We start from the raw sequence: 26,343 nt of genomic DNA on the forward strand, positions 1-26,343 counted from the left end.
CCCCCTCTTGTATAGCGATCGCTGGCGTATCCCTTCCGTAGAATTCTGTCGGGCAACGGAGTTGACAGCTACATGATTATCGGGTAAGATTAATATTGAAAAAAAATATATAGGTCATATACTATATTTGAAATGCTTAATTAGCTCAATCTTACATATACATACATATACCAAAGGCACTTCCCCCAAGTTTGGGGGGTAGCCGACAACAACAAGAAACAAAACAAAAAAAAACAAAAAGGGGACCTCTACTCTCTACGTTCCTCCAGCCTAACCAGGGACTCGGCCGAGTTCAGCTGGTACTGCTAGGGTGCCACAGCCCAACCTCCCACATTTCCACCACAGATGAAGCTTCATACTGCCGAGTCCCCTACTGCTGCTACCTCCGCGGTCATCTAAGGCACCGGAGGAAGCAGCAGGGCCTACCGGAACTGCGTCACAATCGCTCGCCATTCATTCCTATTTCTAGCACGCTCTCTTGCCTCTCTCACATCTATCCTCCTATCACCCAGAGCTTTCTTCACACCATCCATCCACCCAAACCTTGGCCTTCCTCTTGTACTTCTCCCATCAACTCTTGCATTCATCACCTTCTTTAGCAGACAGCCATTTTCCATTCTCTCAACATGGCCAAACCACCTCAACACATTCATATCCACTCTAGCCGCTAACTCATTTCTTACACCCGTTCTCACCCTCACCACTTCGTTCCTAACCCTATCTACTCGAGATACACCAGCCATACTCCTCAGACACTTCATCTCAAACACATTCAATTTCTGTCTCTCCATCACTTTCATTCCCCACAACTCCGATCCATACATCACAGTTGGTACAATCACTTTCTCATACAGAACTCTCTTTACATTCATGCCCAATCCTCTATTTTTTACTACTCCCTTAACTGCCCCCAACATTTTGCAACCTTCATTCACTCTCTGACGTACATCTGCTTCCACTCCACCATTTGCTGCAACAACAGACCCCAAGTACTTAAACTGATCCACCTCCTCAAGTAACTCTCCATTCAACATGACATTCAACCTTGCACCACCTTCCCTTCTCGTACATCTCATAACCTTACTCTTACCCACATTAACTCTCAACTTCCTTCTCTCACACACCCTTCCAAATTCTGTCACTAGTCGGTCAAGCTTCTCTTCTGTGTCTGCTACCAGTACAGTATCATCCGCAAACAACAACTGATTTACCTCCCATTCATGATCATTCTCGCCTACCAGTTTTAATCCTCGTCCAAGCACTCTAGCATTCACCTCTCTCACCACTCCATCAACATACAAGTTAAACAACCACGGCGACATCACACATCCCTGTCTCAGCCCCACTCTCACCGGAAACCAATCGCTCACCTCATTTCCTATTCTAACACATGCTTTACTACCTGTGTAGAAACTTTTCACTGCTTGCAACAACCTTCCACCAACTCCATATAACCTCATCACATTCCACATTGCTTCCCTATCAACTCTATCATATGCTTTCTCCAGATCCATAAACGCAACATACACCTCCTTACCTTTTGCTAAATATTTCTCGCATATCTGCCTAACTGTAAAAATCTGATTCATACAACCCCTACCTCTTCTAAAACCACCCTGTACTTCTAAGATTGCATTCTCTGTTTTATCCTTAATCCTATTAATCAGTATTCTACCATACACTTTTCCAACTACACTCAACAAACTAATACCTCTTGAATTACAACACTCATGCACATCTCCCTTACCCTTATATAGTGGTACAATACATGCACAGACCCAATCTACTGGTACCATTGACAACACAAAACACACATTAAACAATCTCACCAACCATTCAAGTACAGTCACACCCCCTTCCTTCAACATCTCAGCTTTCACACCATCCATACCCGATGCTTTTCCTACTCTCGTTTCATCTAGTGCTCTCCTCACTTCCTCTATTGTAATCTCTCTCTCATTCTCATCTCCCATCACTGGCACCTCAACACCTGGAACCGCAATTATATCTGCCTCCCTATCATCCTCAACATTCAGCAAACTTTCAAAATATTCCGCCCACCTTTTCCTTGCCTCCTCTCCTTTTAACAACCTTCCATTTCCATCTTTCACTGTCTCTTCAATTCTTGCGCCGGCCTTCCTTACTCTCTTCACTTCTTTCCAAAACTTCTTCTTATTCTCTTCATATGACTGACCCAGTCCCTGACCCCACCTCAGGTCAGCTGCCCTCTTTGCCTCACGTACCTTGCGCTTTACTTCCACCTTTTGCTCTCTATATTTTTCATACTTCTCTATACTATTACTCTGCAGCCATTCTTCAAAAGCCCTCTTTTTCTCTTCCACTTTTACCTTCACTCCTTCATTCCACCATTCATTGCCCTTCCTCATGCTGCCTCCAACAACCTTCTTGCCACATACATCACTTGCAATCCCAACAAAATTTTCTTTTGCTAACTTCCACTCCTCCTCTAAATTACCAGTTTCTCTTACTCTCACCTCGTCATATGCCATTTTCAACCTTTCCTGATATTTACTTTTTACCCCCGGTTTTATTAGCTCTTCAACCCTCACTAGCTCCCTTTTACATCCACCTACTCTATTCCCCCACTCTTTTGCTACAACCAATTTTCCTTCCACCAAAAAATGATCAGACATACCGTTAGCCATACCCCTAAACACGTGCACGTCTTTCAATCTTCCAAACATTCTTTTCGTTATCAACACATAATCCATTAATGCCCTTTCTACTACTCTTCCATTTGCCACTCTTACCCATGTATACTTATTTTTATCTTTCTTTTTAAAAAAGCTAGCACTTATTACCATCTCTTGTTCAACACACATATCTACCAGTCTCTCACCACTCTCATTTTCACCTGGTACGCCATATTTCCCAATGACACCTTCTACCTCTCCAGCACCCACTCTAGCATTTAAGTCACCCATAACAACTACATAATTCCTTCTACCCAGTCCTTCTACACACCTAGTTAATTCACTCCAGAACTCATTCCGCTCTTCTTCACTTTTCTCACTACCTGGCCCATACGCACTGACAAACGCCCAACATTCCCTACCCAACCTAACCCTTACCCACATTAACCTAGATGATATCTCCTTCCATTCCACTACTTTACCTGTCATCCATTCACTCAACAACAAAGCCACACCCTCTCTCGCTCTTCCCCTTTCAATCCCAGACACTCTACCAGACATTTCACCAAACATCACTTCACCCTTTCCTTTCATCTTTGTCTCACACAAGGCCAATACATCCATCCTTCTACTTCTAAACATACTTCCAATCTCACATCTTTTACTCTCTATCGTACTACATCCACGCACATTCAAACACCCCAAAACTAGAGTGCGGGGAGCAGTCACTCTCCCCCCAGCTCCATCTCTTTGTTGCTGTCTCACAGGATACTCTACAGGAGAGGGGGTTCCCAGCCCCCTCGTCCCGTCCCTTTTAGTCGCCTCTTACGACACGCAGGGATAACGTTGGCGCTATTCTAATTGTTTTATGCCCCCGCGGCCACAGGGGGCATAACTCAATCATAGCTCAATCTTATGTCATGCATAATAGTTACAGCATATCTACAGTACTGTACTGTACAGTATATACATCTAGGATCCCATCTATTTACTGTATAAGTTTCTTTGGCCCCACAAATTCTGATACAGGCTGTGTTGATACATTTTCAAAATTAAACATGAAATTCCAAGAAATAGACATCTTACTGGTGTGATGTAAGCCAGTGTCATGTGATTCCCAGCTCTCTTGGACGTCTGACGATAATAAGAGCCATGATTCTCTACAATGTCTTTCCACTTGGGCTTTTCGGTGACTAGTCCTCTTTCATGTACAGAGGTTCCAACTGGACCTGAAACCTATGACAAGAATGTCTTAAAATTGCAAATATAAAATTTCACAGTTTGCATAATGTATTTCTAATTATATAAGAAAAAACATAGATTAGCAAGTCTTTTGCATATTACCACTGAATTACTTTTATCATTCAAAATGTTAATATATTCTTATGGAATGATCCCAAATATCATTAAGTTTCCAAAACGTAATAAACTTGGGAGGAAAAAGAAATAATCATGCTTCATTGTACACTCAAGCAAGAAAACCGACAAAATGTTAATACAGTATATTCTTATGGAATGATCCCGAATATCATTAAGTTTCCAAAACGTAATAAACTTGGGAGGAAAAAGAAATAATCATGCTTCATTGTACACTCAAGCAAGAAAACCGACATCTCAAGACAGAGAAGTATTAATAAAGAATTAATGTCACTGACAAAAATGTTTGAAATTTATATAAATGGTCACCCTCAGACCCAACAGAACATCATTGAAATTTTCATGACCAATTTTTCTACTGCCTTTGATGCCAATGGAAATAACTAAAGTCCAATGATTACAATCTTTTTTTACCTTTTCTTTTATTATGTAGGCCTACACCCAAGAAAATTTTTGAAAATATCAATCTTTTTCAAGTAATTTGTTTTTTCTTAACTATACAAAGCTGACTTCTTTAATAGGAGTATTATTTCAGCAGAGTTGGAAACTCAGCTGTTAAAAATTACAACGAGGCATCGATAGTTACTGGTGGGTGACAGGGAATCCCAGACAACACCACCCCATTACACCAGAACGTCACTTTAACCTTCACCTATGAATTGTGGGGTGCTCGAGAGGGAAGAGTAACTTATAAGGATTCCGGTTTGTATAATTAGGAAAAATACAAATTAATTTTAAAAATTTATGATTTGTATATGGATACAAACCCTCGTCCTTCAATAGGAGACTTATCCTTAGGAGGAAGTTCCTATAACCAAACTGGTAGGTTTAAACTTCCAGGGTGTCAAAAACTCAGACCTCAATAGGGGCAAAAGTGTCGGCTCCACTCCGCCTGTAATACACCTAAGAAATATTCTAAGGAGATAGGCTATATGTTTGTTTGTTCATAGATGGTCACAGAGGAAACTATTTTTATAGGATGCACGGCCTGAAATATATAGCTATTACAGTGAGAGTAATAAGTTTACATTTCTATCCATCCTCCCACTCACAAAGAAAATGAGGAGATATACTTCTATCACAGAATAGAACAGTTACTCGGTAAGGGAACTTACTATCTATCAGAGTCCATTCCAGCAAATGGAGAAAAGGATGCTGGTATACTCCATCTGCCCTTGTCTCAAGAGACTTTGCAGGGGCTTGAAAAAGAATGGACTTCAGTTGTAAGGCCTCTGAAGAAGGAGCCCTATCGACAATATCGATCGGCGACAGGCTGCATGAGTCAGTGAAAGAGAATTTCCTCGGAGATTTAAATTCCGTGGGTTCTGAATAAAAGGTGCCCCCCGGAAGAGGTGTAACTGGCCTTTTCTTACGGTGACCCGGGTTAAGCCTGGAAGTTTAAGGCTCAAACCTCTGTGTTTTCAGGTGATGTAGCCAGGAAACATGCTCCAAGGGAACGCTTTTGCAAGCTGGAGCCAGTGGAGCTGGCTCCCGAAGGGAGAGGGGAACGGCCCAGTTAACAGAAGCGACACTGTTCCTTTTTGCGCGCCGAAACCTAGGGTCAGAGGGAGTCTCAGAGGCTTGGGAGTACAGTGAACCCTCGTTTATCGCGGTAGATAGGTTCCAGTCGCGGCCGCGATAGGTGAAAATCCGCGAAGTAGTGATACCATATTTACCTATTTATTCAACATGTATATTCAGACTTTTAAAACCTTCCCTTGTACGTAGTACTGTTAACAAACTACCCTTTAATGAACAGAACACTTAATGCATGTACTACAGTACCCTAAACAAAAACAGGCACAAATATTAAAGGTGATTTTATATCATGCATTTCCTAAACATGCTAAAAAGTACGATAAAAAATGGCAACCAATGTTTTGTTTACATTTATCTCTGATCATAATGTAGAAACAAACTGGAGGTAGAGCTTTGCTTATTACCCAGACATATTTCCCATACTTTTCCCTTAGAACTACATCACATCTTCCTACTTTAGATATATATATATATATATATATATATATATATATATATATATATATATATATATATATATATATATATATGTATATATATATATATATATATATATATATATATATATGTGTGTGTGTGTGTGTGTGTGTATATATATATATATATATTTATATGTATACACATATACATACCTACATATATACATAAATACATGCATACATATATATATATATATATATATATATATATATATATTACTGTATATATATGGGTTATGGAAAAAATCCGCGAAGTGGTGAATCCGCGATGGTCGAACCGCGAAGTAGCGAGGGTTCACTGTACACAGATACCTCTCCAGGACCTGAAACAGTTTTTAACAGGTTGGTAAACAGTGCAGGATCTCTTAGAGCTAGCATGGTAACAAAGCCTGCTTTAAAGATTTCCTGCAATAAGAGTGACTTTTTAGAGAATGCTGTAGGCTCCCAAGTGGGCTGCGAAGCCTGAACAGGAGCCCACGCTACTCTCTTGGCGAGACCAGCTCAACCAATCGCAGGGAAGCGTGATCCAAATGCGAGAATGGGAACATGACAGTAGATGCGTGATCGTGCAGCTATTTTGCTCGCTCCACTTGAGCAGATAAGGTCTGCTTGAGAGGTTGATAGCACGCGCGAGGCACAGGTGGGCGAGCCTGGCACACAGGCAACTGATGTGCTGCGCTCTAATCCCAACCGGGTAAGCGTGATGGTGATCGCACTTGGTGAGCCACTGGTCCATCAGATGATCGCAAGAGAGATTGTCAGTGAGCTCCAAATGCTAGTGCACACAGGGGAAAAGTTGCGCTGGTGCTTCTAAGCTACATGGGGAGATGGACATCCCAACAGGGCCAGCAGCCTCAGAAGGATCTGCTGCAGAGGATAAAGGTCAGGGGGCAAGAAACCGAGCAGGAGGGAATCCCTCCTGCCAGCTCTAAAGGGGGAAGTGCCGAAGCAAACTTCGGCAGGAAAAGAAACACGGTTCTGCTCAGCCCCCCGTACCATGACCTTCTGTAGACTGTACTTCAATGGGGAACCCAAAAGTTACAAGGAAAGCCACAGGAGATGCAAAATGTCTAAAGTAGTGTACTCCCCAGGGAAGGAAGATTACACCTCCTCACTAGGGAAGATAGGAAGAGCTTCCCAACACGAGGGTTGCCTGAGGGATAAATAGCTACCGTTCTTACTCAATCGAACAGCAGAGGAGGCTGAACAAGATGAGGCAGAAGGGAGGGTGCCTGGAGAGGGAGGAAGAAGGGAGGGTGCCTGGAGAGGGAGGTAGAAGGGAGGGTGCCTGGAGAGAGAGGAGGAAGGGAGGGTACCTGGAGAGAGAGGAAGAAGGGAGGGTGCCTGGAGAGGGAGGAAGAAGGGAGGGTGCCTGGAGAGGGAGGAAGAAGGGAGGGTGCCTGGAGAGGGAGGTAGAAGGGAGGGTGCCTGGAGAGGGAGGAAGAAGGGAGGGTGCCTGGAGAGGGAGGTAGAAGGGAGGGTGCCTGGAGAGAGAGGAAGAAGGGAGGGTGCCTGGAGAGAGAGGAAGAAGGGAGGGTGCCTGGAGAGGGAGGAAGAAGGGAAGGTACCTGGAGAGGGAGAAAGATGTCACAATTTCTTTAACTTTGAATAAGACCCCAAAGACAAAGAATCCCTCTTAGACTTCTTCCTTCTCCTGCCATACCATTCCCACTGGAAGGATGGCCACTCCTAACAATAGATACACGGAAAAGCCTTTGTACAGAAGTGTCCTCTGCACGAAGAGCAAAGCCGGTGAAGATCTGTCTCCATTTCAGACATACATGCAAGGGCGACAAACCTACATGTCGGTAACCTCAAAGGTTCATACGCCGCTCACACCTACTAAAAAAATCAAAGTTTTCCAGTAAAGACAATTACAGGAGCATGAAACAGAACATACACTCTCAGTCATGAATGAAATCAAAGTGGGGTTGTTGTGAGTGAGCTGAAAGGAGGGTTGCTTCCCCGCTACCCACTGGTTGTTGAAACCTCGTTAAAAGTTTTTATAGCTATGTTCCAAATTGTGCTGTTGTCTTCTATGTAAAAAAACGGTTTGTATTCATGTCAAAACAACTAATGGATAACAATGATGAGAGATCTTTATGAATAATGCACCCAACAGCTACAGGTGACACGAACGATGGCTTCAATAGCAATTTGTAAAGATCTGGTACAAAAGAGGGTGGTTATGAGAATTTATATTCATCAAAGAATAAATCAATATCTACAATGTTTATGAATAAATAATAATCGATATATTTTAATTCATGATGTTAGGCAATTTTAAAAGGTATAGTACTGTACCATATACTGTACACTTTGTAAATGGTATCTAAGGTTATTTATGGCCTCCATGCACCCCTAACTGCATTGCTTTCTTGCTTTCACTTTTTCATGTTCTCTTTAGTTCTTTCTAAGCAATCAGGCTCCTTTATTTTTACCTAACTCCAGTTTCCACATCAAGAATAAATCTTTTTGGTAGGCACTACAGAATACAAATGTGACTGAGTGGACCTTTCAATTTATAGGAAGGATTCAAAGCAAATAGAAACTAACTCAAAAATAAAACTTGAATGGTTTGTGGGATTGAAAGAGCAGCCACAGCACGCTGTACACTTTTTAACATCACTTACCTTACCATCTGACTTTTTCTTTCTGTTGCTACTTGATAGAGTAGCAGTCGTGAGGATAACCATCATCAATGTTATACATAGCCGTAAAAGCATTACTGTTTATAGTACAGTATTCTAAATTTGTAAAGTTGCACTTGAGCTTCTCAGAAGATTGTTTCTAGTCTGACCAACAGGTATTTCTTCCTTTATTTTCAAAGACACAGCATTTTTTTACAAAACGATATGCTAACCTGAAAAAGGTAAAAAGTATATCAAGCATGTTATCAAGATTATTAGAATGAAAGAAATTGCATATTTTCAAAGTAATTTAAACCTTAGTCCTTCAACAGGAGTAGGATTTTGGCTTAGATGAAATGGCCGTTAAACTTTTAACAAAGTAGTAGTAGTTACTAGCGGCTTGAGGGTAAAACACACCCACCCAACAGTTGGTTCTGTCCTCAATTTTCCCCTTAGGGCTGGGATTTGCAGGGTGGTTGAGGCAAGATGTGTAACTTAAAGGTCTCAGGTTGTAGTTATGGAAAATGTTATTTTTATTAATAAAATAAATTTTTGAATATACTTACCCGGTGATTATATAAGCTGCAGCTCTGCTGCCCGACAGAAAAACTCTACGTTCAAAATACGCCAGCGATCGCTATGCAGGTAGGGGGTGTACATCAACAGCGCCATCTGTCGAGCAGGTACTTAGTACTCCATGTAAACACAGAACTCAATTTTCTCCTCGGTCCACTGGGTCTCTATTGGGGAGGAAGGGAGGGTCCTTTAATATATAATCACCGGGTAAGTATATTCAAAAATTTATTTTATTAATAAAAATAACATTTTTCAATATTAAACTTAGCCGGTGATTATATAAGCTGATTCACACCCAGGGGGGTGGGTAGAGACCAGCATTACTTGTTTACATTATTATGAGCTAAGTATTTTGTATTTCATTTTAGCAGTTATTCAAAATAACAAACATAAAATAAATAAGTACCTGGTAAGGAAGTCGACTTGAACAATTACTCTGCCTTTTTAAGTACGTCTTCCTTACTGAGCCTCGCGATCCTCTTAGGATGCTGAGCGACTCCTAGGAGCTGAAGTATCAAGGGTTGCAACCCATACTAAAGGACCTCATCAAAACCTCTAATCTAGGCGCTTCTCAAGAAAAGAATTTGACCACCCGCCAAATCAACCAGGATGCGAAAGGCTTCTTAGCTTTCCGGACAACCCAAAAAACAACAATAAAAAACATTTCAAGAGAAAGATTAAAAAGGTTATGGAATTAGGAGAATGTAGTGGTTGAGCCCTCACCCACTACTGCACTCGCTGCTACGAATGGTCCCAGGGTGTAGCAGTTCTCGTAAAGAGACTGGACATCTTTAAGATAAAAAGACGCGAACACTGACTTGCTTCTCCAATAGGTTGCGTCCATTATACTCTGCAGAGATCTATTTTGTTTAAAGGCCACTGAAGTTGCGACAGCTCTAACTTCATGTGTCCTTACCTTCAGCAAAGCATGGTCTTCCTCATTCAGATGGGAATGAGCTTCTCGTATCAACAGTCTGATATAATAGGAAACTGCATTCTTTGACATAGGTAAAGAAGGTTTCTTAATAGCACACCATAAAGCTTCTGACTGTCCTCGTAAAGGTTTAGTTCGTCTTAAATAGAACTTAAGAGCTCTAACAGGGCATAAGACTCTTTCTAGTTCATTTCCAACCAAATTAGAAAGGCTTGGAATATCGAACGATTTCGGCCAAGGACGAGAAGGTAGTTCGTTTTTGGCTAGAAAACCAAGCTGTAAAGAACATGTAGCCGTTTCAGATGAAAATCCGATGTTCCTGCTGAAGGCGTGTATCTCACTGACTCTTTTAGCTGTTGCTAAGCAAACGAGGAAAAGAGTCTTTAAAGTGAGATCTTTAAAGGAGGCTGATTGTAGTGGCTCGAACCTTTCTGATATAAGGAATCTTAGTACCACGTCTAAATTCCATCCTGGTGTAGCCAAACGACGCTCCTTCGAGGTCTCAAAAGACTTAAGGAGGTCCTGTAGATCTTTGTTGTTAGAAAGATCTAAGCCTCTGTGACGGAAGACTGCTGCCAACATGCTTCTGTAACCTTTGATCGTGGGAGCTGAAAGAGATCTTTCCTTCCTCAGGTATAATAGGAAGTCAGCTATTTGGGTTACAGAGGTACTGGTTGAGGATACTGATACCGACTTGCACCAGCTTCGGAAGACTTCCCACTTCGACTGGTAGACTCTAAGAGTGGATGTCCTCCTTGCTCTAGCAATCGCCCTGGCTGCCTCCTTCGAAAAGCCTCTAGCTCTCGAGAGTCTTTCGATAGTCTGAAGGCAGTCAGACGAAGAGCGTGGAGGCTTGGGTGTACCTTCTTTACGTGTGGCTGACGTAGAAGGTCCACTCTTAGAGGAAGAGTTCTGGGAACGTCCACCAGCCATTGAAGTACCTCGGTGATACATTCTCTCCCGGGCCAGAGGGGAGCAACTAACGTCAACCTTGTCCCTTCGTGAGAGGCGAACTTCTGCAGTACCTTGTTGACAATCTTGAACGGGGGGAATGCATAAAGGTCTAGATGGGACCAATCCAGTAGAAAAGCATCTATATGAACTGCTGCTGGGTCCGGGATTGGCGAGCAATAAATTGGGAGCCTCTTGGTCATCGAGGTTGCAAAGAGATCTATGGTAGGTTGGCCCCATGTGGCCCATAGTCTCTTGCACACATTCTTGTGTAGGGTCCATTCTGTTGGGATGATTTGACCCTTCCGACTGAGGCAGTCCGCCATGACATTCATGTTACCTTGAATGAACCTCGTTACTAGAGAAAGGTTTAGATCTCTTGACTAGGTGAGGAGGTCCCTTGCGATCTCGTACAACGTCATAGAATGGGTCCCTCCTTGCTTGGAGATGTACGCCAAGGCCGTGGTGTTGTCTGAGTTCACCTCCACCACCTTGCCTAGAAGGAGGGACTTGAAGCTTTTCAAGGCCAGATGAACTGCCAGTAGCTCCTTGCAGTTGATATGTAACGTTCTTTGATTCGAGTTCCAAGTTCCCGAGCATTCCCGACCGTCTAATGTCGCACCCCAGCCCGTGTCCGATGCGTCCGAGAAGAGAACGTGGTTGGGGGTCTGAACAGCCAGGGGCAGACCCTCTCTGAGGTAGATGTTGTCCTTCCACCAAGTCAGTGATGACTTCATCTTCTCGGAAATGGGGATCGAGACCGCTTCTAGCGTCTTGTCCTTTCTCCAGTGAACAGCTAGGTGAAATTGAAGGGGACGGAGGTGCAGTCTCCCTAACGCAATGAACTGGTCCAGGGATGAAAGCGTCCCTATCAGACTCATCCACTGTCTGACTGAACATCGGTCCTTCTTTAGCATGTTCTGGATGCATCCTTGGGCTTGACTTGTTCTGGGGGCCGACGGAAAAGCCCGAAAAGCTTGACTGTGAATCTCCATCCCTAAGTACACTATAGTTTGGGATGGGACCAGTTGGGACTTTTCCATATTGACCAGGAGACCCAATTCCTTGGTCAGATCTAGAGTCCACTTTAGATTCTCCAGACAGCGACGACTGGAAGAAACTCTTAGAAGCCAGTCGTCCAAATAGAGGGAGGCTCTGATGTCCGCTAAATGCAGGAATTTGGCAATATTCCTCATCAGTTTCGTAAAGACAAGAGGCGCCGTGCTTAGGCCAAAGCACAGGGCTTGAAATTGGTAGACAACCTTCCCGTAAACGAACCTTAGAAAAGGTTGGGAATCTGGGTGGATGGGGACGTGAAAGTAAGCGTCCTTTAGGTCTAAAGAGACCATCCAGTCTTCCTTCCTGACCGCTGCTAGAACAGACTTTGTCGTCTCCATGGCGAACGTCTGCTTTGTGACAAAGACATTCAGAGCACTGACGTCTAGCACCGGCCTCCACCCTCCTGTCTTCTTTACCACTAAGAAGAGACGGTTGTAGAAGCCCGGGGATTGATGGTCCCGGACTTTGACTACCGCTCCCTTTTCTAGTAAGAGAGACACCTCTTGCTTCAAAGCTAGTCTCTTGTCCTCCTCTCTGTACCTGGGAGAGAGGTCGATGGGAGACGTTGCTAGAGGGGGTTTGCGTACAAACGGGATCTTGTACCCTTCTCTGAGCAACTTCACAGATTGTGCATCTGCGCCCCTGTTCTCCCAGGACTGCCAGAAGTTCTTGAGTCTGGCTCCCACTGCTGTCTGAAGAAGGTGGCAGTCAGACTCTGCCTTTAAAGGACTTGGTACCTTTCTTCTTAATCCCACGTCTCCCTTCGGCACGAGCACCTCCTCTGCTGGAGGCTCTGCCACGAAAGGGCGGAATAAATCTGGACGCTGGAGTGTCCATCCTGGGTCTAGACACGGTAGGCAAAGGGGTGGCTTTGCGGGCAGATGACGCAACCAGGTCATGCGTGTCTTTTTGAATCAAGGAGGCAGCAATCTCCTTTATCAACTCCTCTGGGAAAAGGCACTTTGAGAGAGGAGCAAACATAAGTTCCGATCTCTGACATTGTGTTACTCCAGCTGACAAGAAGGAGCAAAGGTTTTCCCGTTTCTTGAGGACCCCGGAAACGAACGAAGCCGCAAGCTCACTGGAACCGTCCCGTATGGCCTTGTCCATGCAGGACATAATGAGCATGGAAGTTTCCTTGTCAGAAGGGGAGGTCTTCCTGCTCAACGCTCCCAAACACCAATCCAAAAAGTTAAAAACCTCGAAGGCTCTGAACACTCCTTTCATCAGATGGTCTAAGTCTGAAGGAGTCCAACAAATCTTGGAGCGTCTCATGGCTAGCCTGCGAGGAGAGTCTACTAGACTTGAGAACTCCCAAGCCGAGAACTTCTCCCGTGGCATACCAGACGCTCGATCTGGAAGAGAGTTTCGCAGGGGGAAACAAGAATGCTGTCTTCCCAAGGTGCTTTTTGGACTGCATCCATTCTCCCAACACTCTTAAAGCTCTCTTAGACGAGCGGGCGAGGACGAGCTTCGTAAAGGCAGGCGCGGATGACTGCGTGCCTAAAGCGAACTCAGATGGAGGAGAGCGTGGGGCTGCAGAAACAAACTGATCAGGATACATCTCCCTGAACAGTGCAAGAACTTTCCTAAAGTCCAAGGAGGGAGGCGTGGTCTTGGGTTCGTCGATGTCCGTATGCGGGTCGTCAAAGTGTGCAGCGTCGTCATCATCAGAGAGTCCATCGTCTGAATACTGAGGAGGAACCGGCAAAGGAGTAGGAATTGGCTGGTCAGCTGAGTCCGGCAGCACGGGTGCATGCGTGACTGCACTGGACGCAACGTCATGGAACTGTTGCCCAGTCTGTGAGCTGGCAACAACCATAGCAGCGCGGGGGCGCAAAGCGTCTACTCCTGACTGTCTAGTCTGCTGTGGGCGAGTAGTGGTAACCACACTGGGTTGCGGAGGTTGACGCACCGCGTCAAAACAAAACAACTTAGGTTGTTGTTGTAACTCGCGAACGTCAACGGAAGGTTCCGTGCGTCGTTGAACGTCAACATGCGGCTGGCAGGGTACACTGGAACGCATGGGTGGCGGGACTCTCACAGCTGGAGTGCGGGAGAAGGTAGCCTCAGCGTCCACTGGACGCACAACCGTGGGTGGTTGTAGGCTAACGGGTGGTGCAGCGTCAACCTTCTCCGCACGAAAGTCCTGCATTAATGACGTTAACTGCGTCTGCATGGTCTGCAGCAAAGACCACTTAGGGTCTACAGTAGCAGGTGCGGCAACAGACGGTGTTACTGCCTGATGCGGTACCGCTTTGCCTCTCTCAGGAGGTGTGCAGTCATCGGAAGACTGCAGCGAGTCCGAACTGACCCAGTGGCTACAACTGGGTCGTTGGACTTGCGCGGAAGGGACCGACTTGCGTTTAAGAGGCCGTGAGACCTTGGTCCATTGTTTCTTTCGAGAAACATCTTCCGCAGACGAGGAATAAATGGGCTCTCTCGTCTTCTTGTGGGTGGGGCGATCTTGGTAAGATACATCCGAAACCACGGAGGGAACGTCTGTCCGCTGATTAAAGCCTGTCGAACCCTTTGGTCGTACGACATTGCTTCTCCCCTGGGCTTGGGAGCTTGCAAGAGGTCCCGGACTGGGAGGACGACAGGCACGAACAGACGAACCCTCAAGCGCAACACTAACACTTTCCACAACACTACCACTCACTTTGTCACTACCCACTGCACTCTTACACTTCAACTCCTTGACGTCTGCCATGAGTTGGTTACGGTCACTCGCCAATGACTCGACTCTCTCACCCAGAGCCTGGATGGCACGCATCATATCTGCCATCGAAGGTTGTTGAGTGCTAGAAGGGGGATCAGGAGCAACCACTACAGGGGAAGGAATAGGTTGTGGGGCATGAGGAGAGGAAATATCAACGGAGTGAGATGAACTTCTCCTGACTCTATCTCTCTCTAGCCTACGTGAATATTTCAGGAATTCGAGAAAATCGAATTCCGAAAGCCCAACGCATTCCTCACATCGATCTTCTAATTGACAGGTTTTATCCCGACAATTGGAACAAACGGTGTGTGGATCGATAGAGGCCTTCGGAAGACGCCTTGAACAGTCCCTAGCACTACACTTTCTGTATTTAGGGACTTGAGAAGGGTCAGCCATCTTGAATTAGTCAAAGGGGAATTCAAAATCTATCCAAAGTCGTCAACAAATAATCCAAAATCAATAAAAGAATGCAAGGATGTATTGAAGATAACCTCTGCAAAGCGAAAGCTAATAACTAGAAATGTGTACTTCACCAAAATCTGTGAAAACCAATCCAGTAAGCAACAGCGAATTTAGTAGGTCTTGCCGGTGGCACGACAGAGAGAAAATTGGTTCTGTGTTTACATGGAGTACTAAGTACCTGCTCGACAGATGGCGCTGTTGATGTACACCCCCTACCTGCATAGCGATCGCTGGCGTATTTTGAACGTAAAGTTTTTCTGTCGGGCAGCAGAGCTGCAGCTTATATAATCACCGGCTAAGTTTAATATTGAAAAATACAAATTAACATACTTGAACTTTGTGATTTGTTCCTATAGGAATACAAACCATTGTCCTTTAATAAGAGACTTACCCTTATTGCCTTATTCTATGTTTGGGTTCCTCCAGGTCCCTCAGTGTGAGGCACCTCGAATATCCACCAGAGAGTTGCTAATGCATCTTCCGGTGTATTTTGCATCTTCCGGTCTTGGATGGTCTGGGATGCATCTTAGGTATTTATCAAGCTTATTCTTAAACACATTTACACTCACTCCTGATATGTTTCTTAGACGAGCTGGCAGCGCATTAAATAGTCGCTGCATTATCGATGCTGGTGCGTAGGAGGGAAGAAGTCCTTATGAATTAAACTGGCTGGTTTAGCTACTGGATACCCTATCAAACTCTCTTGAAGAGCTTGCAGTGTTAGAAATGCTGTTTGTATTTCCAATTGATTGATATGCGTGCTTTTCTTCTTTAGAACACATGCCCTTCATCCGTGCTGCCCACGTGTCTGGTTGGTAACAGCAGAAGCAGGAAGCTGAAAGAGAGTTTCCTGTACAAACCCATCCTGGAGTGGGACGGTGTGCACTGATAGTGAAAAGGAAGAGGAGGAGCTAATAATTCACCTCTTATGAGGTCGTGTAAGCCAAACGACAACACTCATACAGGGAAAGAGGCCACAAGGGACTCTATAGAGCAGCAGAAACAACACTACCAGGTTTTACACCCTTTAGCGCCTCCCTGGAGGTTAGGAAGATAATGCAAGGGTAGAAAAGGGGCAACACCCTTACCCTTAAACACTCAGCAGTAGCAAAACCTCCTTCCTTTGACAGACCACTAGCAATACCTAAGGAATGGTAAACTCCTTAAGTTCACATTGTCGTCATCTACGGAATGCCAAATTCCTTAGGTTCCTGCTAGTAAGGAAATGACAGCACCAGCCATGCCGCCCAACAGGAACAAGAATGAATTGTATAATAGCAGGTATATACAGAAAACTTGCACATTTACACTTTATTTAAAAAACAACTGCATATCCGTCTTCTTCCTTTACCCACAAACACGACAATCTGCCAACAAATTTATACATTTAAATGAGATAGCATATATAAAAAATCCAAAATAAAAAAGACAGCTTGTGGCTAAAATCAAAAGTTAGCGCAGAGCTAACTGTCGGTGGGCGGGGTTTACCCTTCACCCCTACCAGTAACTACTAAAGCACCGTAATACCTTGATAAAAGTTGAACAGATGTTTTAGGTAAGCTGATTTTATACTACTAATAAAGGACGATGGTTGTTATTTATAAAAGGAACAAATTTTCCTCTTGCATTGTCTAAGGAAATAAACTGTAAAACAAGATATTTCAAAAACTTTTATGGAGCCTTTGGATTGAAAATTGACATCAACTAACCTAACCTACAAGCAGTGTCCTCCCTACTTACATAACGGGGGGCGTTATAGAGAGAGAGAGAGAGAGAGAGAGAGAGAGAGAGAGAGAGAGAGAGAGAGAGAGAGAGAGAGAGAGAGAGAGAGAGAGAGGGGGGGGAGGGCCTATTCACATTATACATTCACATAACCGACACATCTACCTATGTGCCATGTATTCCCAGAAATGTTAAATATTACCTAAATTATAATAATTTTCAAAATCTTACAGAGTAAGAACACTATATAGAATCAATTAATCCCAACTTCACATGAAAAATATGGAATTCAACTTTCGAACAGATATAGGCTATCACGATTACTTGTCACTTAAAAATCAACTGTGCAAGACTTGGCTATCATCTATTTCCTAGTAATTCATTAAGAAATATTCACAAATAGTATATAAAATCAATAAATATATACTTAAAACAAGGAAAAAAATAGGCCGGCCAATCAACTCTTGTGCAAGATTTTGGGACGTAAACACAACAGCTCAATTCTTCTTCTTTCCGAAACAACTGTCAAATCTCTTCTTGGGATTTTGTCAAATATTTTTGTTTTATTGTTAAATATTTTTGTTTTATTGTCAAATATTTTTGTTTTATTGTTAAATATTTTTGTTTTATTGTTAAATATTTTTGTTTTTAATCAATGAAATGTCTCTGAAATATTGTCATAGATTTCTAACGGGTTGTCTTTCAAAACATCATTAGATCTAAATTTAGAATAAAAAAAAATCTGCTTTTTAAATCACATATAAACAAAGAAAATTGCTAATCATAGGCCTACTGAACCCGTCATTATATCACGATTCCAGGTTCTAATAATTAATACTATAGAAATAATAATGGACTACAATTTGCGAAAAAGAAAAACTAAACTTTAAAAATCTAAAGTAGCATTAGATCCCAGAAATAATATAAAAAAAATTCAGCGCTAGGTAAGCAAACCTGATTGTCTGTCCACATGATTGGAAGTAATTTTGAACACATGACAATTGAGTACCGCAGAAATAATTATATAACGATAAATCTATTATTCTGCTATGTCAAGGATTGAATAGATACTAAAAAGAGAATGGCAATTAAAACCCTTCTCGGCGTATTTCGAACTACACATCTCGTTAAATTGTTTTATATTCGTTCTATAGAAAAATAGATACAGGTAAGAAAAATTCATTTGTAATCGGAAGCAATGGTCAGGTGGATTTTATTAGTGACCATCTAAAGAGCAAGATCTGTTAAGAAATTAAATATGAAAGATATATATTAATGTTGTTGCTGTTCTTAGACTATTTTATTTTGATTGTTCTTTAGGCCTACTTCTCTTGTAGTTTATTTATTTCCTTTCCTCATTGGACTGTTTTTTCCTGTTAAATGCTAAGCTACAATCCTATTTGGAAAAGTAGGATGCTATAAGCCTAGGGGCCCCAACAGGGAAAATAGCCCAGTGAGGAAAGGAAACAAGGAAAAATATAATGTTTTAAGTAGAACAATAACATTAAAATAGATATTTTCTATATAATCGCTAAAAACTTTAACAAAACAAGAGACCACATAAGGATAAATGATAAAATTAATGTAATAAGGGACATCATTGCGCTAAATGTGATAGGAATCATTAAATAGATGTTTGCAAGAGCGCAGACTGCATGATCTGCCAGAAAAGTATGAGAAAGCGATCGATAAACCAATACAGTATAGGTTTAAAGGGTTTAAAGGCCACTCATGAATGGCAGGGGCAAGGGACAGTGACATTGCCCTAGAGACGGACTATATATACATATGATTAGTGCCCAAGACCCCTCACCATCCAAGCTAGGACCAAGGAGGGCCAGGCAAGGGCTACTGATGACTCAGCAGGTAGACCTATAGGCTCTCCAAACCCCATCCTTAGCTCACAAGGATGGTGAGGTTGCAGCAAGCAAAGAAACTAACGAGTTTGAGAGAAAAAAAAAACAAATTCAATTGCTTATAATCTTTAAAAATTCTAAAATTATTTTTTCACTAAGTACATGCGGAGGAAAAGATGAATAACGTAATAGTTCTTACAATGGAAGAGCACATTTCTTACTGGAAATTAGTTTAACATTTAATGGAGTTAGAAAATAGGAGTTTTAAAGTAAACGGACGAAATCAGATATAAAAATACAATATAAATATAAAAGAATCGGTGACATTAGGCAGAGACGTATAACGACACTAACTATAGTCAATTCTTTTTAGTGAGGCAGATTTGCACCGACTCGCAGCGGTGACCTTTTAGCTCGGAAAAAGTTTCCTGATTGCTGATTGGTTGGACAAGATAATTCTAACCAATCAGATAGCAGGAAACTTTTCCGAGCTAAAAGGGCACCGCTGCAAGTCAGTGCAAATGCGCCTCATTAAAAAAGATTGAGTATAATGCATATTCATTGTACCTTACAGGTATATTTGAGAACAGTAACTAATTCAACTATATTGCCAACGAATACTATAATTTCATTATAGAAAATACTTAGATGCATAAAGTATACTACATATATTCATTACTTTATTGCATATCCAGTTGAAATGTTATCTAGAAGTGAAATTAGAAGAAAAAAATGTAGATCAGCCTCATTTATCGGATAGTGTTAAAGCCAAAAACATTTAGAAAGACGAATTGAAATGAAAAGAAAAAAATAGATTAGATTTCTTAAAGATTTTTCTTATTATTGCAGGAAATGCAAGAAAAAAAAAACTTCAGTGGATAGTGAATAATAGGCCTATCTATTTGAACATTCGAAAGTAAGATAACGTTGCCAAAATTAGAAGACTGGTTCGATTTATCAAATACCATCTCATCGAATCTTCATTTTCTCAATTTTTAAAAAATTATCTTGCAAAGAATTTTGTAAAATCTCTAGCTTTTTGTATGAATGCATGGATAATTTGACAGAAGATAACAATTATTATTATTATTATTATTATTATTATTATTATTATTATTATTATTATTATTATTGTTACTTGCTAGGCTACAACCCTAGTTGGAAAAGCAGGATGCTATAAGCCCAGGGGCTCCAGCAGGGAAAATAGCCCAGTGAGGAAAGGAAACAAGGAAAAATAAAATATTTGAAGCAGAGTAACAACATTAAAATAAATATCTCATATATAAACTATATAAACTTTAACAAACAAGAGGAGAAGAAATAAGATAGAATAGTGTGCCCGAGTGTACCCTCAAACAAGAGAACTCTAACCCAAGACAGTGGAAGACCAGGGGACAGAGGCTATGGCACTACCCAAGACTAGATTATTACAGACTTTGAAGAGTCTATGTGAATGCGTGAATAATTTGACGGAAGATAACAATGATTATTATGATATACTTTGAAGATATTCCAAATCTAAGAATTCATCTGTAAGTCAATCAATTCTAAATATAAATCGTGACCTAGAATACCATGGGTGCCTCATCTAATGATAAATAATATATAAGAAATAACCTGACTCGCGCTGGTTTGATCTCGAATCGAGCTAAGCTTTTGAAATGCCGATTGAAAATGTCAATACAGCAACTATAGTTCAATGCAGTATTGATCACACCGTTGCAGTAGCAAAATATACTCTGTGGTTCAAAAATGATTACCGTAAGTGCGATAAGTATATCAGCAATAATTAAAAAAAACAATGTAGATTTTCATATACATCTCTGGAAAATATGCAAAAATCCTCTTTAAAAAAAAAACACACTACAAATTTTGACCAGTTTCATTTATTTCAAGTCGTCGTCTTGTGTTTTGATTTCTCTCTCTCTCTCTCTCTCTCTCTCTCTCTCTCTCTCTCTCTCTCTCTCTCTCTCTCTCTCTCTCTCTCTCTCTCTCTACTTTGATGGCTGCTTTTCCGGTCCTATACAGCTGGGGAACCCCCCCCCTCTCTCTCTCTCTCTCTCTCTCTCTCTCTCTCTCTCTCTCTCTCTCTCTCTCTCTGCTTTGATGGCGGCTTTTCCGGTCCCATACAGCAGGGGAACCCCACTCTCTACAGCTACCCCCCCCTCTCTCTCTCTCTCTCTCTCTCTCTCTCTCTCTCTCTCTCTCTCTCTCTCTCTCTCTCAAATTTAATGGCTGCTTTTCCGGTCCCATACAGCAGGGGAACCCCGCTCTCTACAGACCCCCCCCCCCCCTCTCTCTCTCTCTCTCTCTCTCTCTCTCTCTCTCTCTCTCTCTCTCTCTCCAATTTAATGGCTGCTTTTCCGGTCCCATACAGCAGGGGAACCTCACTCTCTACAGAACCCCCCCCCCTCTCTCTCTCTCTCTCTCTCTCTCTCTCTCTCTCTCTCTCTCTCTCTCTCTCTCTCTCTCTCTCTAATTTAATGGCTGCTTTTCCGGTCCCATACAGCAGGGGAACCCCACTCTCTCTCTCTCTCTCTCTCTCTCTCTCTCTCTCTCTCTCTCTCTCTCTCTCTCTCTCTCTCTCTCTCTTTAAATGTGAATATCTGGAACCCCTGAATAATTTAAGCAGTCAAATAGATATTACACAATCTAGATCCATTTTGGAAGCGTAGTAGGGATACGTCTTGTTTCATTATCATATTGTTATCTCACTTCGCTGAAATGACACGTTCTAAATAAATAGAAAAAAAAATAATATTAATTACGTTTTGTTCATAAAAACAAAAGCTTGCGTCAGCACGGGACCAACTTAATCTAACAACAATCAAAATAACTCCGATTGCTAAATCTTCTTAGATATTGGATATTTTATTTTGATACCGTATTTTTTTTTTTTTATTTCTTTCATAATTCCGAATACGGAAGCTGTATGTTGACCTTCTTTACATCCTTTTTTTTTCCATGAGTCAATTCTTATCGACAGAAACAAATCGACGGAAAATGCTTTCATCAATAACATGACCTTCTACCTCTTTCTGAACCTCCGTATATTTTCTTTCTTCTCTGTTAACATTTTTATGAACCTCTTTCAATAAGTATAGTATTTCACACACTTTGCCTCTTAGCTCAAGGACAGTCATTCCTTTCAGGTCCCAATCACCAATGTAGGCCTACCACTTCCTTAATGTGAAAACCTAATCATTGGATTGTTCGATTCAGCGATATTGTATTTACATTTTGAATGGCTGGGTTTAGAATTTTCTTCATGTTTCCTCCCATTCTTTTTATCCCTATTTTAGTATGTATATTACTATTAGGAACTAACCTACAAATCTAGTTGCAAAAGCTGGATGCTACAAGTTTTAGGGCTCCAACAAGGAAAATACCTCAGTGGAGATAAGAAATCTAGAAATAGATAAATCCTATGTGAAAAGTAATTCATAAAATGTTATAATTGATGTATCGTATGTAAACTATGAAGAGAGACCTATGTCAGCCTGTTCAACACATGGAAACAAAATTATGCAAGTATGAGCTGTTGAAGTTGCACCGATTCAACAGCGAGATTAGGACTTACTTGGAATGCATAGGACAAAATGACTGCGAAAGTCCTGTAGAGAGTAGGATTTCTCTACAGCATAAGATCAGAAAAGCTGCCCTTATAAAGTAACTCCGTATAGGCAACTATAATCTATTTCTTCAGAATTCTTCTTCTTTCTTCTAAAAATGACTGTGAAGGTCCTACAGAAAGTAGGGTTCTCCTATACAGTCTAAGACCAGAAAAGCAGCCCTTGTAAAGTAACTCCGTATAAGCAACTATAATCTCTTCAGAATTATTCTTCTTTTTTCTAAAAATGACTGTGGAGCTCCTGTAGAAAGTAAGGTTCCCCTACAGTCTAAGACCAGAAAAGCAGCCCTTGTAAAGTAACTCTGCATATGCAACTATAATCTCTTTCTTCAGAATTATTATTTTTTTTCAAAATGACTGTGAAGTTCCTGTAGAAAGTAAGGTTCCCCTACAGTCTAAGACCAGAAAAGCAGCCCTTGTAAAGTAACTCTGCATATGCAACTATAATCTCTTTCTTCAGAATCATTTTTTTTTTCAAATGACTGTGAAGGTCTTGTAGAAAGTAGGGTTCCCCTACAATATAAGACTAGAAGAGGAGCTTTTGTAAAGTAACTCCGTATAGGCAACTATAGTCTCTTTCTTCAGATTTTTTTTTATTCATGTTTCTATAGTATGATAGCTAGATGAGAGGGAGTTTCCAGTCTCGTCGACCTGTATATTAAAAGATTAAATGCCATTAAAGAAATTTTACCCAAGTGCACATGTAGGCCTAATTGTTCGAAATTATGATGACTAAGGTTAGCTGACGAATGATGAACAGAGTTGGTTACTAATTTAGTTGGTATTGACGAATATAACGAGAATAGATGGAAATAGAGGAGCGTATAAACTGCACCCACAGAAATACTCGGTTGAGGACAAGAAGGGCCCTTTAGAGAAGGTAATCAAGATAATTATCATCAGGTATCAGTGAAGGTCAAATCGTGAAGAGATGGGACATCGCAAGTGATTAAAATGGTCTGATGCAACGTAATTCTCCATAGATAACAAAAATATACTGTAAAAAATGGAAGAATATAAGTGTAGGCTAATTATAGAACGATCAGCAGTATAGATAAAACAGTTAGCAAGTCCTTAATGTAAGATTACGCTGTAATCACTATTGAAGAGAATTCAGTTCTATCTCAGGTAGATTATTGTAGTAAAAAGATGCATTTAGGACTTTAAACCTAGGACTGTAGTGGCCTGATGGTAGCGTCCTTGCCTGGTGATTACCAGATTGGGGTTCGAGTCCCGCTCAGACTCGTGAGTTCCTTTGGTCGCTGCAACCTAACCTACCTTGTAAGCTAAGGATGTGGGTGTTTGGGGCAGCTTATATGTTTACCCAATGAGTAATCAGCAGCTATTGTTTGGGGGGAGCCTATAGGTCTATCTGCTGAGTCATCAGCAGCCATTGCCTGGACTTACTTGGTCCTAGCTTGGGCGCTGGTCATATGTATTATGGTCAATCTATAGGACATTGTCCTGCTTGATAGGGCAATGTCACTGTCCCTTACCTTTGCTATTCATGAGCGGCCTTTAAACCCTGATGAAATATTTAGGCCACAAATTATTGAGTAGCTGTGGCTTCGTTTAAAATTCAAGTAAAAAATAATCACCTCTCTCTCTCTCTCTCTCTCTCTCTCTCTCTCTCTCTCTCTCTCTCTCCTACAGACAAATACACATACACACATACACACACACACACACACACACACATATATATATATATATATATATATATATATATATATATATATATATATATATATATATATATGTGTGTGTGTGTGTGTGTGTGTGTGTGTGTGTGTGTGTCTGTAGGAGAGAGAGAGAGAGAGAGAGAGAGAGAGAGAGAGAGAGAGAGAGAGAGAGAGAGAGAGAGAGGTGATTATTTTTTTACTTTGACTTTTAAACGAAACCTCAGCTACTCAATAGTCTGTGGCCTTTATTAAGTGTCCTGATGCTTTTCAGAAGCAAATATTATTTTTTTAAATCAAATTACAAGTCTGACTTAGCCTATAGTCACTCGTTAGGTTGTTAGTATCAAGGTCTACTGTATGTACAGTAGACCTTGGTTAGTATGACTGGTGACCGGATACGGATGTCCCGAGATAATAACTTGCCTGATCGACCATGCGAGAACTGGTAGAAAAGACTTCAAATCTGAAGGACGAGAATGGGAATAATGATGATGACGTTGATGATAATGATGCTAAGTAAAATAAAGCCACATTGCGACATCTTTTGATGTGTGGCTCATTGCTTCTCTGGAGTAGAATACTAACGTGGCCCTTTCAAGCAAGGTCTATAGATATAAGCAGGGACTTGGTAAGGACCCCAGGGGCTTGGTAAGGACCCCAGAGGCTTAGTAAGGACCCCAGGGGATTGTTAAGGACCCCAGGGGCTTGGTAAGGACCCCAGGGGCTTGGTAAGGACCCCAGGGGCTTAGTAAGGACCCCAGGGGCTTGGTAAGGACCCCAGGGGCTTGGTAAGGACGCCAGGGGCTTGGTAAGGACCCCAGGGGCTTGGTAAGGACCCCAGGGGCTTGGTAAGGACCCCAGGGGCTTAGTAAGGACCCCAGGGGCTTAGTAAGGGCCCCAGAGGCTTAGTAAGGGCCCCAGGGGCTTAGTAAGGGCCCCAGGGGCTTGGTAAGGACCCCAGGGGCTTGGTAAGGACCCCAGGGGCTTGGTAAGGACCCCAGGGGCTTAGTAAGGACCACAGGGGCTTAGTAAGGACCCCAGGGGCTTGGTAAGGACCCCAGGGGCTTAATCTATAGACCTTGCTTTCAAGTATATTCTTTATACCGGGATTGAAGGCTGCCCCAGAAATCCTCAAACGAGTAGGCCTATTGTTATTATTATTATTATTATTATTATTATTATTATTACTTGCTAAGCTACAACCCTAGTTGGAAAAGCAGGATGCTGTAAGCCCAGAGGCCTCAACAGGGGAAATAGCCCAGTGAGGAAAGAGAACAAGGAAAAATAAAATATATTAAGAACTATAACATTAAAATAAATGTTTCCTAAATAAACTATAAAAACTTGAACAAGAAAAAAGAGGAAGAAAAATTAGATATAATAATGTGCCCGCGTGTACCCTCAAACAACAGAATTCTAATCTAAGACATTGGAAGACCACGATACAGAGGCTATGGCACTACCCAAGACTAGAGAATAATGGTTTCATTTTGGAGTGTCCTCCTAAAAGAGCTGCTTACCATAGCTAAAGAGTCTTCTACCCTTACCAAGAGGAAAGTAGCCACTGAACAATTACAATGCCGTAGTTAACCTCTTGGGTGAAGAAGAATTGTTTGGTAATCTCAATGTTGTCAGGTGTATGAGAACAGAGGAGAATCCGTAATGAGTAGTCCAGGCTATTCAGTGTATGTGCAGGCAAAAGGAAAATGAACCGTAACCAGAGAGAGGGATCCAATGTTACAATGTAGTATTGTCTGGTAAGTCAAAAGACGCCATAACTCTCTAGTGGTAGTATCTCAACGGGTGGCTGGTGCCCTGGCCAACCTATTGCCTACCTACTTCAAGTCACTCGGCTATGACGTGAACTGAACCACTCAAGAATTATTATTATTATTATTATTATTATTATTATTATTATTATTATTATTATTATTATTATCAAGCCATAGTACGATATCGTTTGATTTATGGCTCATTGCTTCTCTGGACTATCATTCTAATGTAGTTCATGCAGACATATTCTTGTGTTTTTTAACACATTCTTTCTTAACGGTATTTGTACGTGTGTT

General features: G+C 41.7%; 1 protein-coding gene across 3 annotated transcripts in view; it reads right to left on the reverse strand.

Moving 5' to 3' along the window:
- The window catches only part of LOC137621443 (chitinase domain-containing protein 1), a 57,178-nt gene extending 39,564 nt beyond the window's left edge, over positions 1 to 17,614 (reverse strand). For 2 of the 3 annotated variants that reach the window (XR_011040234.1, XM_068351747.1), the window contains exons 1-3: positions 17,533 to 17,614; positions 8,683 to 8,912; positions 3,741 to 3,890 (exon numbers count right to left, since the gene is read on the reverse strand). Coding sequence is in view for 2 of the 3 variants with exons in the window: in XM_068351747.1 (XP_068207848.1) it covers positions 3,741 to 3,890; positions 8,683 to 8,775 (243 nt within the window). In the remaining variant the exon portion in view is untranslated. Of the gene's footprint in view, positions 1 to 3,740; positions 3,891 to 8,682; positions 8,923 to 17,532 lie in introns of those variants that run through there. The other variant, XM_068351748.1, reaches the window with a different exon arrangement.
- Positions 17,615 to 26,343: the final 8,729 nt, after the last annotated feature.

Source organism: Palaemon carinicauda, chromosome 28 (genome assembly GCF_036898095.1).
Source record: "Palaemon carinicauda isolate YSFRI2023 chromosome 28, ASM3689809v2, whole genome shotgun sequence".
NCBI classification, from domain to species: domain Eukaryota; kingdom Metazoa; phylum Arthropoda; class Malacostraca; order Decapoda; family Palaemonidae; genus Palaemon; species Palaemon carinicauda.